Raw genomic sequence first — 14,584 nt, 5'->3', positions numbered from 1 at the left:
CTTGTGACAAAAACACAGGCATTTTTAGTTGCAAAACACACAATGAATGGATGACTTCTGAGTTTGTGCTCATACTATTTTTCCACACATATTAAAAAATACTTCTATGATGGGATAAATGCGTGTCCTGTGATGCAGGCATTACAAGCCAGGCAGGTTTTTTTAAACAGCACACAAGCACTGAACTGTAAATGAGTAAGCTCATCCCTTATTTACTTCTCACCTCGTTTCCTGTTCCAGTCATGTGCTTCCCCTAAGCAATTGGGATCATAATGGTATTGTCCATGTTTATTAAAGTAATCATCAGTACTAAGAATTATTCCACCTGGGTTATCCTCAAGGATATTCCTGTGAAAGATCAAGAAGTAAATAGCTTTTCCCCCTTCTTCTCCCAAGCCCTGATACTTGCTACCACACATACTTTTTTTTAGTCTCTTGCACAAAACCAAGATTATTTGGAATGGAAGCAGCAAATTTAGGTGAGGGAAAAAAAAAAATCACCCTCCAGGCAAATAGTCTATATTATAGGTCTATAATACTTTCTGTCCTTTTTCCAAAAGCTGAGGATTTATCTAGGGGAGAGAGCTCACAGAGGTTCCCTTCAAGTCTCATTTCAAAAAAAAGAAGAGAGGTATTTTTCCATCTACATGAAATGACACACTTTCACACTGACAAATACACAGTCTTAATTGCACCAAATGTTTCAAGTGCCAGCCAAAGGAGTCTAAGATCAATCTAGGCTTTTGGAGAGTAAGAAAATAAATCAAAAATTCAACCCAAGAAGCTTCACAAATACTATTTATACAAAAGAATTCCCACAGTGGAAGGGGAATTTCTGCCTGTAAAGAGTTGGCACATTTCCATAGATGTTATTCGAAGGAAACACCTGAAATAAACAGGGACTAGAAGAACATAGCAGATCCAACACTATGGCAATGGTACTCTGCTGACAAACTCCTTCATCCAGTGACAAGTTAAAGCTCACCCTTACTACTTCAGTTTCCACTAGAGGTCAAGGAGCTGCAAGTAACTTGGCTCTCAGGAATTCTTAGTCATTTCACTGCATGTACTGTGGCATTTAGGGTATAAGCATAAATATTTACAAATGTCAGAAAATTGTCTCTGCCTGTGCTAAATCCTGTAAACAATTAAGCGATTTTTTTTAGAAGCTCACAATATAAATGTTCTACCTTGCCAAATATGATTTTCCTGATCCTGGAACACCTCTGAGAAGAACAAGTACTTGACCTATAAGATGCATCTTTTTTCTCATCATGTGACAAACACGTGGTTGCTGTACTTGCGAGAGGTTCAATTTTGAGTTTCTATCTTGATTTCCCCATACCTTCAGAGAAGGGTTGCTATCCCAGGCATTTGAAACCACTGGGGAGGAAACAAAAAGTCCTTTTTCTGAAGTCCTACAGTCTGAACCAGGTCTCCACTGCCCTGGACTGGCAGCCACAGGAACTACAAAGCTGTGACTTCTACTGGATGGATAAAACACAGGAGCCATGAGATTCCAGCGTTGCTGTGATTGACCTGATGGTGTAGAAAAATTTAAGTTATAACCCTGTTGAGTTTGCTGAACATCTGCAGGTTTTTGTGTTTTCAAACTGGATGTTTCAAGAGATACAGATGCCTCTGGAAGAGAAGTGCTCTGGTAGTTGTTAAAGGGAGTCACTACCTCTTCGGGTTGTTCCAAGCACCTTGAATTAGGATCTCCAGTGACAGTTACTCCAAGTTCCAGAGGGCTTTGGGAGGACTCACCAGAAACAGGAGTGACACTACTTTGATCCAAAACAGTATCTTGTGTCTGATCAGAATTTTCAGATGATATTTCTCCATTTAATTGTTTGTACACTTCTGAAGCTACATCACGTTGAGCATGTATTTCCAACAAATCAGAATCTTCCATTATCTGTGTAAAAGTGCCTGATGCAGCCGGTGAGCTTGCCTGGATGCTCAGCTGACTCACTGGTGGCTGAGAACAGAAGTTTTCTAAAACCTCATTATTTGTCTCTGCTTGCTGTGGAAAAAATAGGACATTGCAAACTGAATCAGATTTTTCCCACTCGGAAAATTCAATTAAGCCATCGTGCTCCACAGGGTGCTTATGTACTATTTGGTCATTTGCAGAATTAGGTAATTCATCACTCAAGCTGTAACTCTGAAAGGCATTTTCTATTAAGGAATCCAGTTCTTCAGTCAGCTGCACATCAGATGACAGGACCTTTTCTATGGTTTCTCCAGGTTTACTTTGTTCTGCAGTACTTTCCACCATTCTTTCATTTGCAACAGATCTTTGCTGATTAACAAGAGCTAATGATGCTGCTGCTGAATCAAAACCCAAGGTTTTTGAAGATGCTACTCCTTTGGCATGGGTGGACAGCTCTAGAAGATGATCCATAGCATTTTCTACTGTTGAAAAAGGTAAAGAGAATAAAACATGGTCAATGAACAAACCCAATATGAGGTACATGCAATTTTTTTACTTGAAGAAGCATTTATCACCACTAAAGAAACAACCAAAAGACAGTTTACCAATTCATCTTTAAACACACCTTCTGCAACTCCCTTGATCTCATTAGAAGGCAGAACTTAATACAGACATACTGAAAAATAATAACCTAATAAGCGTAAAAATTACAAAGTTTAACTGGAAAAAAATATCAGCACTGGATGTTTAAATGGATACTTATTTCTAAACTGTCTCATATAGGTGAAGTAGTGTAAAAATAACTGAAAAACTACTACTGAGGACGAAAGTGATAAAAGTCCATGAAATATGTTCATTATGGCCCAATTTAAAACGTCCTGAAAAATCCAGTATCTGCATTAATCTTTGTAAAGCCACTAAAGAGGTTGCCAGTGATCAACAATATGAAAACCTGGCACAAGTACCATCTGAGCCCTAAGGCTAAGTTTCTGTTTTCCTGAAAGACGGTGCAGCAAGAAGTCTAAGTCCAATTAAGTCCGACTCTTTCTCCATAAACATTAAACAAAATCCCCATCATCCTTCCATCTTCTCAACTATATGGGAGCAACTTATTACTCATATGAAAATCTTTCCATTTTTAAACTACTATTGATAGTACAACACTATCAATTCCACGTGTTTACTGAATTCTCCAATAAGCTTTATATAAATCTGTTATTTTGAGAAACTTGAATCTTATTAAATAAGAGTTCAAAGCATGAATTGGTAATTCCATCAAATTCAATTTTAAAAGGAACAACAATCATAATAGCACTCTCACTTTTTTATTCAGTTATAAACTGTACAATTTAGGCAATAAAAACAGCCCTTTTAATGGCTACCTAGCTTTCACATATATAAAAAAAATTGCCAAACTCTGCCTTCTTTCAAATATTCTTAGAAAAATCTCAGCTAATCACATCTGATCATAGGAATATGGATTGATTAAAATGTTCCATATATGACATTCTCCTGGCAAATAACTCTTCAGACGTTGCTATCCAGCATCTCATCCAGTATTTTCATTAAAAGCAAATGAACTTGCATATAGAAGAACTTTAAAACCACAAACAATAGAAAGGACTGGGCATAAACATGAAAACAGTCTGCCAGGAGAGGTGGGTACGTAGCTTGACAGAATACAGGGAAAGAAACACAGTTAAAGCAAGGCTGCAGAGAATTAAACATGACAAACAGAATTTATCCTGCAAAAACTAATCCTCAGTGGAGATGACAAGATGACAGCGCAAAATAAAAGTAAAACAAAAGCTCAGTTCAAGTATTAAAAGAAAAGCAGCTGTCAAGATCACACATGGCACAATATTAAAAAATTGTCATCTAGAATATAAAATATCCCTCCTGCAGAAACAGTTTAGGCATCTTGCAGATATGCACAGAAAGTAACTGGAAAAAACAGATTCTTCTCACAACTCCACTACTGCCTGCTGTGTGTCACAGAACAATCCACTCTCAACTGTACCTCCATTTATGAAGCACACTGCTCCATTTACCAGCCTCACAGAAACGTCAAACTTGGAGAATCTTGCCTGGTTGTAAAATTTCAAAATATTTATGACTCACCTACTCATTAAAAGCTAAACTCACAAATATGTTTGCAACACCCCTACCAACTTTCGTGGAGTCACCCTAGTTTAGAGCTGTCTGCATATAAAACAAAACTGTAATGCCAACTGTACGTTATTTACCTTTAAAATCGCATTCAGACAGAACCATATAAACCACGCTAGGATCTAGGATAGAAAACATCTCTGACATGCTGTTGAAAAGCTCTTCCTTATTGACATAATGCACTGCTTGAGACATTAAGTGACTTGGGTCCCCTTGGGATACAGCAAGAGCAGTTCTGTCAGAATTGCCACTCTTCTGAGAAGGACTCCCACCAGTTTTCCTTCTCCGTGGCATTTTGTTTTCTAAAAATCAGCGTGCTTTTTGTTTTGGTTTGTTCACATGAGGCTGACAGCACCAGGCTCAAAAGTCACAAAAAAAGCTCTCATAACTGGGACAGACATAACAGAAACAGTAGACCTGGAATAAAATGAGAAGAGAGAAATTTCAATAAAATACAGTAACATTTCCATGTCTCCTATTTAGATAGCTAAAAGATCAAAAAATACAAAAGCATACAGGCAAGCATTTTGTAGAAGTCTGCCTTTCTTCTTTTCTAATGGCTGAAAGCTAAAGAGTAGCCTTATTTTCCAATTAACTAGATATTGAATCTGCATCTGGAAGAGAGAATAAGTAAAACACAACTTAAAGGAAATCCAGAAGAGTAAAGTTTGCAATGCAAGGCAGTCAGTTCACAAATATTCTTCTGCTCCTGATGATCAGTTAACATATGTTCTGTTAGCATTCAGAAATTTTACTCCTCTTACAAAAGTACTGGAAAACCAAACAGACATCTCCAAATCTTCCAGAAGTCTTCATGACTTCCCTCCACCCATGATCTTTTAAGAGTAAACAGTTGGGGTTCTTCAACATTGAAACACTGGCATAGGTTGCCCAGAGAGGTTTTGGAGTCTCCAATCACGCAGATTCTCAAAACCTGACCAAACACAGCCCTGCTTGACCCAGGCTGCTTCAAGGCTCGGGCAACCTGCTTCAAGTGCCCCTGCTCAACTGCTGGGATGAACCAGATGACACTCAGAAGTGCCTCAGCCTGTGTGAAGTTTATTTCACTATTAACATTGTTTATAAACCATAAAGCAAGAAGAGGCTTCTGTCCACCCTCCAGAGTTCTGCCATGAAGCCTCTGAATACATCTAGTTAAAACATTTCGGTATCTACAACTGCAATTATTGCCTTAATCTTGTATAGAAAAGGAAACCGATTATTAATTGAAATACACACACAATGGCATGGTCTCCCTTTTTTTCTTTATATCAGCATCAAAGCTCTCTTGTGCTCTGGTGGTGGTCATAATCAACTATATTTTTTACAAATAATTATTCAGAAGACTAGCAAACCTTAGTAAGGTTCAGAATCTGAAGCTACTTACAGCAAAGGGTCACTGTTTATTGATAACAGTTATGGATTAGGCCATAAAATACCTGTTTGTAAAGACTATTTTGCCAGTGATGATCAATTCAACACACGCAGATAAATCAATGGCAGCACTTCCATGTTCACTTAGTCCTTCCCTCCCTGGATCTCTGGCACAAATGAAATGCCAGATTAGTGGCAGATTCAGACAGCACATCTCCATTATTCTCTAACAATCTCTTCCAGCAACCAAGAGAAGTAACACTTAGCAGAAGGTGGGCTGTTACATTCTGAAGTCACAGAAACTTAAGAAAGCAAAACAGACAACTCCAGAATCTACCAGGTGTACACGGACCTTACACAGACAAACGAGACGGATGTCTGAAACAATGAAGAGGTCAAGAAGTCTGAAATGCACAAGGAAAACAATACACAGGAAAAGGAAGAAGCAGACTTCCAAAAATAAAGGAGAAACCACAGTGAAAAATGCTAGTTATCCAGACTGAGCTGGGACAATTGCAGCTGTTTTTTTCATCAAACATTTTTTCGTTCACTCTCTGATTAGTCATCCTTACACCATTCTTTACCATCATGAAAAAGTATTCAACAATCAAAACAAATTACAGCAAGTCCCATCTTTCAAATTTTTATTTCTAATTCATTCATCCTCTAGCCAGTAAAAAAGGCTGACCTAACTTCACACATTGTCAATGCTAAAAAATGTGATTGTTCCTAAAAAACAGGTTCAGTGACTAACAAAAGATCCTGCAAGGGAGAAAGTTATTCATGTTCTTTGACATGACTGTGCAGCAACACTTTAAGCAGAACATTTCAAGTGTTTTCAGTGTTTTAATTCAGCTCTCATATAATGATCAATCCTGTAAGGACCTGCTGCTGAAAAACGTGCTCTGTAGCTAGGACTTTATACAATTGATTGCCTTATCTCACTGCAGGATGTTCCTGCATGTACTTCCTGCATTGGGCTGTGTATCCCATTATATATTAGGATACTTTACTCTAAAAAAGCCACGCACTTCAGTCTGGATTAATCTAAATCAGCAAATCTGCAGTACATTGCTTCAGGATTATTAAGGCCTAAACTGTCAATCACAACTAATCACAGAAGAGGAAAGATGGCAGAAGGGAAAATGACACCAGTCACCTCAGAAATTACAAGCAGGTCAAAACCTTGGTGACTCCCACCATGTCCCAGTATGCTAAGGCAATGCACAGATCCACACTTCATTCCATCTCTCCATCTTCAACCTATCAAAAACATAGATCCTCATTTCCCAGTATTTCACTTAAGCAGGGTATTTATCATGGCCAGTATCTCAGACAGATATTTTGATAGAGAGGCCAGAGAGCCTCGTGAATGGTCAGACTGGGAAGTTTCCTTAACATAGGTGCCTGCACACAAACAAAGCACACTTTACTATACTTCCTAAGAGATAACACTAGTGCACTCCACTGAAAGGAGTAATTTTCACTTGCTTTTAAGAGCACGCCCTGAACTTTACAAAGGGTTTTTATCTACGGGCTTGCCTTTTTATATACTTATGTTTCTTTTTGACTATTACCTTTACCAAGAAAGAGGAAATAATTCCAAATAACCCAATAGCCTGATATGTGGCTCAGTTATATTCATTGGTTCTGGATAACATAATATGAATCAGTCTGCAGTTTGCTGTGGGTGAGGGTGGTTTTCTTCCACCTGAAGATGAAAATAGAGTTGTAACAACATAATGATTAGGAAGAGCAGGGTTGTGTTGAACACAGTGATTGGGAATTCTAGACAATTAGTGAGAGGCTGCAATGTACTCAGAAGTTCAGTAGTCAGTTCTGGGTACCACAATCTGACACACATCCAATCAGAGCAAACAGCTGTTTCATTTCAGCACAGATAAAAAACAATACTGCTGTGAAAAATCTCAACTTCACCTTTAAAAACACAACAAAACAAAATCCCTAAGCGCTTCTTCACACACAGTTCTTCAGATATACACAGCTCCTGACATTAAGGATCCCCTCACAACATAATTCAACTACCATAAACAAGCACATATACAAAAATATGCCTGTAAGAAAATTATCTTCCAAATTATGCAATCTTACAAATAAAGCAGATATTAAGATACCTGCATTCTCTACAAAGTAAGATCATTTTCACATGCTACTAACCTAGGAAAGAAGAAGTAGACTTGTCAGGTCAGGGTGCTTTAACATCACCATCTTTCTAGCTGGCCAGAGTTTATTTCTGATGGTAGATTATGAGCCTCAGGTGATGCCTGTTCCAGTACTGCTACCCCCCTAAGGAGCTGGACAGATGCATCATAGACATTCTGCAGATACAGACCAGATATTATTACAGGCAATCCAGTCACTACAGAAACAGGCAGGCACCTACGTAATCAACCTAACACAACACATTCTTCTTTTCTGTTTGACAGATAGAACAATGAAGTGTTGAGAAGTGGCCAACCTGGCACAGCAAGATGATGGACCAAGATATCAAGTCTCAATCTCAGCATCTTACTAACAACATTCAACTTTTTGGTGAAAAGGAAACCAATCATTTAATAAACTACTTCTAAGAATGCATTTATAACTCCCAGGGGGGACTTAACTGTAAGGTGTCCTTAGAAATATTCAAAGTGCACTCTTACTGATGACACATAATCTAAAGAAAGCAAAACATTTAAACCATCAAAACAAAAATCTAAGGGGAAAAAAACAAGACCCTCCAAAACAGAATCCATTATTTTAAAAATATCTAAGTTTTCATTTATTTTAGGAAATAACCATTAACATACACCTGTCACACACAAGTCACCACACTGCTAACCAGTACAGTCATGTCAGCAAACTTCCTGCAAAGAATTCCTAGTACTTCCAAAAAAGTTTAAGAAACAAGGCTACAAATGTATTTTCTAAAATTAAACCAAAAGGCACGAGTGATGTTTGTGCTGAGGCTATATGAAATTTGCCCAACTAAACAGCCCTTGTTTTCCATAGTAAAAGCCAGAAAAACTCCCTGGCTTTTCTAAGAACTCCTAAATATTGTTAAAGAGACGTATTTTTACAAAATCAGACAAAAGCTACTATGAAGAGTATTAGGCACCGACTGTTGTAAAATTTCTGGAAAAATAATATAAATCTCAGGCTTGTTTCATTCTCAGTGTAATATAAAAATGTTTATGTAGTTGCTGAATAAAGATCTGATGAAGAGCTGACACATGTTACACAGCTTCTACACTGGGATGTCTTCTTAGAAACCATGCATGGTAGCTTGCCTTTTCAGGATATGTCAAAATTCTCAAGTAAATTGGACTGACTGCAAGTTCTATTGGAAACCAGTAGTATTCAAGAAGAGTCAGAACATACAGAATAAAGGAAGAAATACATTAAACTATTTTTGAAGTGAGTTAGATAGTCAATACCAAAGTATTCACAAAGCTCTTTTACATCAAAGATACTGCACCAGCAAACAATCAACAGTAAATATAATTTTTCAAAGTCATTACAAGAACTTATTTTTTAAGTAAACAGACCAGCAAAGTATTCTAACCACTACGGAAAATTTACTGAAAGCACTAAAGCAGCACGAGACACTTCTGGTTTAACTGTGATCAACTTCAAACAACAAATGTTATCAAAATTATTTCTATTCTTCTTTTAAGGACAGAGGAAGTCTCCAGCCTTGACACAATGTAAGATTCAAGCAATATGAATAAAGCTGCCTGATTTACATATATTTTTAAATTTCTCTGAACAATTTTAGGAAGTCAACTCCATACATATAAAAGAGGCTGGTTTAGTTTTGGTTCTTTGGTGGTGGTGGCTGTTTTTATTATTTTGGTTTGCTTTTGAGGTTTTTGAAGCATATTTTAATTTTAAATTATATAAAATATATCTCATGTAATGTTCATGTTTATTTTCCAGCTTTTAAAAAACACATATGCACATATATAGTGACATGATGGGGACTGAAAAAATTCTCAACTGGTAATACAAATAAAATAGCAATGGCACAGAACTTACATTTTCAGCTTCACTGAATTGTTCTGCAGTGGGTGTCTTCTCATCTTTCCAAAACCACCACTGATGGCACATTTAATAAAGATCTGCTGTTATAAAATATAATGCACTCTTCTGTCAGGAAACCATGCCTCCCAGCATAGAAATCAAACATCATCAGAAGTAGATTCTTCCTCCTGACAAAAGAATAAGCAACATGCAAATTAAAATTTGCATTTTGCTCACTATAAGCAAAGTTTTAAACACTGAGCAATACACTTAATTGGTTTTAGTAGATTAAACACAGCTAATACTTTAACTAAGTATCCAATATACCAAGTTGAGTTCAAGTGTAAGTCTTCCAAGGATAAAAATACCTACTTGATTTCAGCTTTTAAATGGTTTCTTATCTAAAAAGGTTGACTTATGTCAGGTAAACAAATAACATAATGGCAGAAAAATTAGTTAGAAATAAACGTAAGTTTCCTCACTTGCCATTCCACTTGGTTCTTCACCACAGTTCTTAAGCATCTTGAAAAGGTGTACATATCCATGCTGGTCAAGAACAGATTTGTTCCATCATGTGGGAAATTCAGCAAAGAAAACCTGGTACATCAAAATAAGATGATGTTACTTATACCACTTATTTGCGATGCCCTACTGATGCTAAAGAACTGCACTTCTGTTCCTCAAGCGGATTTAAACCCCTAAACCACTGTGTACACACAGAAGATGTTTACATCTACTCAAAGTCTGACTTAATTCCAGTGTACATATTAGCCTAGAGCTCATGCCTGACAACAGTCTTGTGCTTTCAAAGTAAAAAGAAATAAAACCAAAACCAAACACCAAATTAAGCACATACACCTAATCAGGCAAAGAATATGAAACAACTATTCTGTCACACTCATAACATGACAGGTTGATGGCTCGAATACTTTATAACATTCTTCACAAGAGATGAAGAAACCCATCTCGCATTTTGCATGTGACCTCATGCCACTACTCCTAAGCAGTAAGAATTGCCATCAAAACATACAGAGCACTTCACGTAAGCAAGAACTTGACGATGAGTACCCAAATTTACAAAGGACAGAACAGGTTGCAGACACAGAATGTTATTCACCTCACTCTCAAACACATGGATTCAGAAAAACCACACCAGGAAAGGCTGAAAGCCATTCAGTAGTTTTACAGAACAACTTTTTAGCAAAGGTTATTTCCACATTTGTTCATTTGCGTTTTGAGGTTTCATATATGGAGCAAAATAAGCATTTAAATACCAGCACAAGAGAAAAAAGCAGCCAATGAAATCAAACTGAGACCAACTCATTGTACTTTCTAGCTGTACTTATTAAAAAAAAAAGAAGCTTTTCTTTTTGTACAATATTCGAACCCCCTCTCTAAAAACCAGAAGGTAAAAAAAGGGAAGAAAAAAAGGAAATGGCTTCCAGCAGCTTTTTTTCAATAAGCCTGAGTAGCAAAGGAGATGGTTTAGGAGCCTTTTGTGTTCTTCCATTTCCACCAGCAGCCAGCAACAGAATGGGCCACCTAAACACTTTGTTACTGAATGTGAAAATCGATACCCAGCTAGAGACAAAGTGCTTCTAAAAACACTTCAAGCGTGTGTTCTGCTCTTCCCTTCTGCCCCTCAGTATTATTCCCACTGGTCGTTCCAAGGGCTTTGGCTCGTTCAACAGTTTGAAGTAAGATCCTCTTTTTCACATCAAATTCTGTCAAAGTGCATGACACTGACACATAGAACTCATTCTTAACTAATGTGCATAAACTTGCTTTATGCAATCTGTTCTCCTAGGATTTTTTTCCACTTTTATGATTTTAAAGTCTGGTCCAAGCCATACAGATTCTTTTGAAGCTGCTACAAAAAAAAAAAAATCTTCAGTATGAAACAAAAATTTCATCCAACTACACACACAGTTCCAGAGCACAAAACCAGCACAAACTCATCAGAAGTAGATGCTTAGGAAGTAAATAGAAGGAAGAACAGAGCCTGTTTGCTAGGATGGACTCAAAAGCTCTTCTCCACGTGCCAGGTCACGAGGAGAAGTCAACCTGCAGTGGCAATCAGCTGGTATTTGACAGGTGACAGAAGCTGCAAACTCCACATCATGCAGTTTCCTTTTAAGCCGGGAAGCTGCTCTTGCTAGAAGCCCTTCATACACATGAGCACAGGCTCATGTACACCACGTGCTGGGTGTACATGATTAAAGTAGCAAGGTAGGAGGAGGGAGAGCCACCAGTGATCTTGTTCTCCAGCACCAAGTCTGCTTGAAAAGAACTACTTTTGTACTCACCCTCCTTTTGCTGTGTGCTAAAGGTCAAAGTTTGGCCTTGGGATTATGGAAAGTGCAGATATGTAACCTGACAAGCTGGAAAAATCAACAAGCAGTTGTTTTCCTTGTTTAGGTAGAGTGTTGTTGCTTGTTATGTTTTGAGTTCATGCATTTTTTTCAGAAAATAGTAATACAGAGTATCTCCAAAATGTCTTTCCAGCCCTAGAGGAGTTTAGAGTTAGTTGATCCTTTCATAGCTTTCCTCCTACGTCCTTTGGTAGCCTCCCATACAGCTCCCAGCCCTCTCGAACATGCAGAAGTAAGGGCTACCCATGGTGAACTTGGCTTTGAGGAGATCATGCTGGAGCATCAGAACACAAAGTGTGCTGGAACTTAATATTTTTCACCAAGGTGTTACCTATTAACCACTGACCTCAGAACGGCAGCAGCCACAGGGAGAGCAGGAGGCAGGTTAGAAAGAAACATAAAGCAGTTTGTGAATTTTCCTGATGGCCCACATGCAACAGCAACATGAGAACCACTCCAGAATTTCCTGAACAGGAACATACCATAGTGATACATAATACACTTCACCAGCTCACACTGAGTCATGCTGCATCATACAATTACAGCTTAAAAAATAAAGCCAGAAAACAAATCACATAAAGAAAGCATGATAGCTTATTCATGGAGACACCTTAAATATTTTCGGGGGGGAGGGGAAGGAAATAAAATCACATGTGAGGTCCCAGGCTGGACACTACACTGATCTTATTAGGGCAATTATTTCTACTTCCTATGTTCAAATGCACTTCCACTGCTGAATCCACTAGGCCAGCTGAACGTAGAACACACACAGCCATTACACAATAAACACTATTTTGAGTTTGATATAACCCACAGATGGATGACCATCCTGATCTAGGTACATCAACAAAAAGCTTACAGCTTCCAAATGACTGCCATTACTTACTTGATAGATCTAGACTTAAACCTGTCATTTACTTTCGGAAAGCAGTTCACCTGCGATGACTAAGAAAACATCAGCCAGGACCATTTGAACAGTTTTAAATGGTGGTTTGAGTTAACACAGGCAATTTTTGAGATGGAACAGAGATTAATTACATAAACCAACCCACTGGTAATCAAAGAATCCCCTGCAGAATCATGAGAAGAAACAGCTGTAAAACAACCTCTTCCATGACCACAGCCAGATTCAGGTGAAAAGGCACAGCATTACTCACTTCTGAGGCAGTGTAACTGAAGCTAATTAATAGCCTACTGACATTTTTATAGTAGCAGAGCCTCTGTGAGAAAAACAAAGGCAGTAACTTCATAAAAGTCAAGGATTAATAATTCGGAAACTTTTACAGAACTAAATTCATATGCAGAAGAACTCCATTTAAAATAATAATTAGACTAATTAAGTCAGCGACTTAGCATAGACTATAGATCAGTACAGTGAGTGCACTAACAGTGACAGACTGGAGCAAAAGATGAGATTGTGCAATACATCAGATCTACAATCCCCCAGTCCCTAATACAATATTTCTATATCTTAATTCAAGACAAATTAAAATTCTCTTTCGTAAAATGGACAAGGTAACAAGTAACAAGCCACCTACACCATAAAGTGAAAGAGCTATAAGTCTGCATGGATGTTTCCTAACACCATGCCTAGGCTACCATTTTTGTCAGGTACTACTGCACTTTCACATTGTATCATTAAGAACTTCATTTCCCTCTACATCAGTAGCTTGCCCAGCTGAAATGCATTAATGTTAACACAACACAAAAGGAGTTCTCTAAATAAAAAGTGTAAACAAGACTACAAAAGAATTAGAGGACAACTAAAAACCAAAACAAAAACCAAAAGACAATAGGAAAAAGCCTATTAAAAAGAAAACAAAGGATTTTAAGATGTGCTTCTATACTGTTAAATTTCCCTCACAAGTTCTTCACATAATCAACAGGAACATAAACTATTGCAACCTTAAAGCGCTGCAAACGTGCTGCAACCACATGACACACACAAGCCCTACCCTACCCTACTCATGGTGACCCCACCCAGATGAACGAGGGCTACAATTTTCAAGCTTTACAGACCTATACCATACTTAATTTTTCCTGCCCTTCTATAATTTTCCTCATGTTTATATTTCAACCTTTGGCTCTCCCCTCACATCCAAAGACACATGATCTAAAACTTTTATTCTTTTTGGAGGTCTTTTGCTTAAGTTCTTAAGCTTGTTTATTTTCCTTAAGTTCTATATAAATTATGCTCATCTTTTCACTGCAGGTCCTACTGCAAGCCTGAGATGCAGACCAAACTTTGTCAAGACACTGTATAAAAGCATTAAAGTGTTTCTTAAGAGTCAAACTGTCCTTAGTCTTTTAGAACAGAAGTAAAGAAAAGTAATGTGTTTTTTATTCTCGCCTTGGAAGTCAGACTTCCTCCCAAGCCCCAGTGACCTTATCGTACGCGATCAGCAAAACTGCAAACTGTGTCCAAAGCATGCAGGGATACTACGCTATGGAGTAACATGGTAAACACCTTTCAGCGGTTCTCTTGTTCAGAACGCACAAGCCCTAAGAGTACTTAGAACCTTCTGATTTCATTTTGAACGGGGTGAATTCATACTGCGGGGCTCTATTTCATGAGATGAAGTTCACGAGCACTCCGCACTGTCTGCCCGGGGCAAGCGGGCGAACCCTTTTCGCCGACACGCCAACCCTGACCCTTCCTGCAGCGGCCACAGCCGCCGGCGGGGCAGAGCCGGGATTTCTGCGGAAGGCC

General features: G+C 38.1%; 1 protein-coding gene across 11 annotated transcripts in view; it reads right to left on the bottom strand.

Annotated features, from left to right (window-relative positions):
- N4BP2 (NEDD4 binding protein 2) overlaps positions 1 to 10,101 on the bottom strand; it is a 35,369-nt gene extending 25,268 nt beyond the window's left edge. For 6 of the 11 annotated variants that reach the window (XR_001920131.2, XM_018068463.2, XM_018068501.2 and 3 more), the window contains exons 1-6: positions 9,985 to 10,101; positions 9,518 to 9,690; positions 7,658 to 7,818; positions 4,183 to 4,522; positions 1,191 to 2,418; positions 224 to 348 (exon numbers count right to left, since the gene is read on the bottom strand). Coding sequence is in view for 10 of the 11 variants with exons in the window: in XM_018068463.2 (XP_017923952.2) it covers positions 224 to 348; positions 1,191 to 2,418; positions 4,183 to 4,399 (1,570 nt within the window). In the remaining variant the exon portion in view is untranslated. Of the gene's footprint in view, positions 1 to 223; positions 349 to 1,190; positions 2,419 to 4,182; positions 4,523 to 5,544; positions 5,647 to 7,657; positions 7,819 to 9,517; positions 9,691 to 9,984 lie in introns of all 11 variants that reach the window. The other 5 variants (XM_018068471.2, XM_018068512.2, XM_018068490.2 and 2 more) reach the window with 5 other exon arrangements.
- Positions 10,102 to 14,584: the final 4,483 nt, after the last annotated feature.

Source organism: Manacus vitellinus, unplaced genomic scaffold (genome assembly GCF_001715985.3).
Source record: "Manacus vitellinus isolate BGI_N305 unplaced genomic scaffold, ASM171598v3 scaffold_0_pilon, whole genome shotgun sequence".
NCBI classification, from domain to species: Eukaryota; Metazoa; Chordata; class Aves; order Passeriformes; family Pipridae; genus Manacus; species Manacus vitellinus.
The sequence above is the reverse complement of the archived record's forward strand: the minus strand, read 5'-3'. Positions and strand labels throughout refer to the sequence as shown.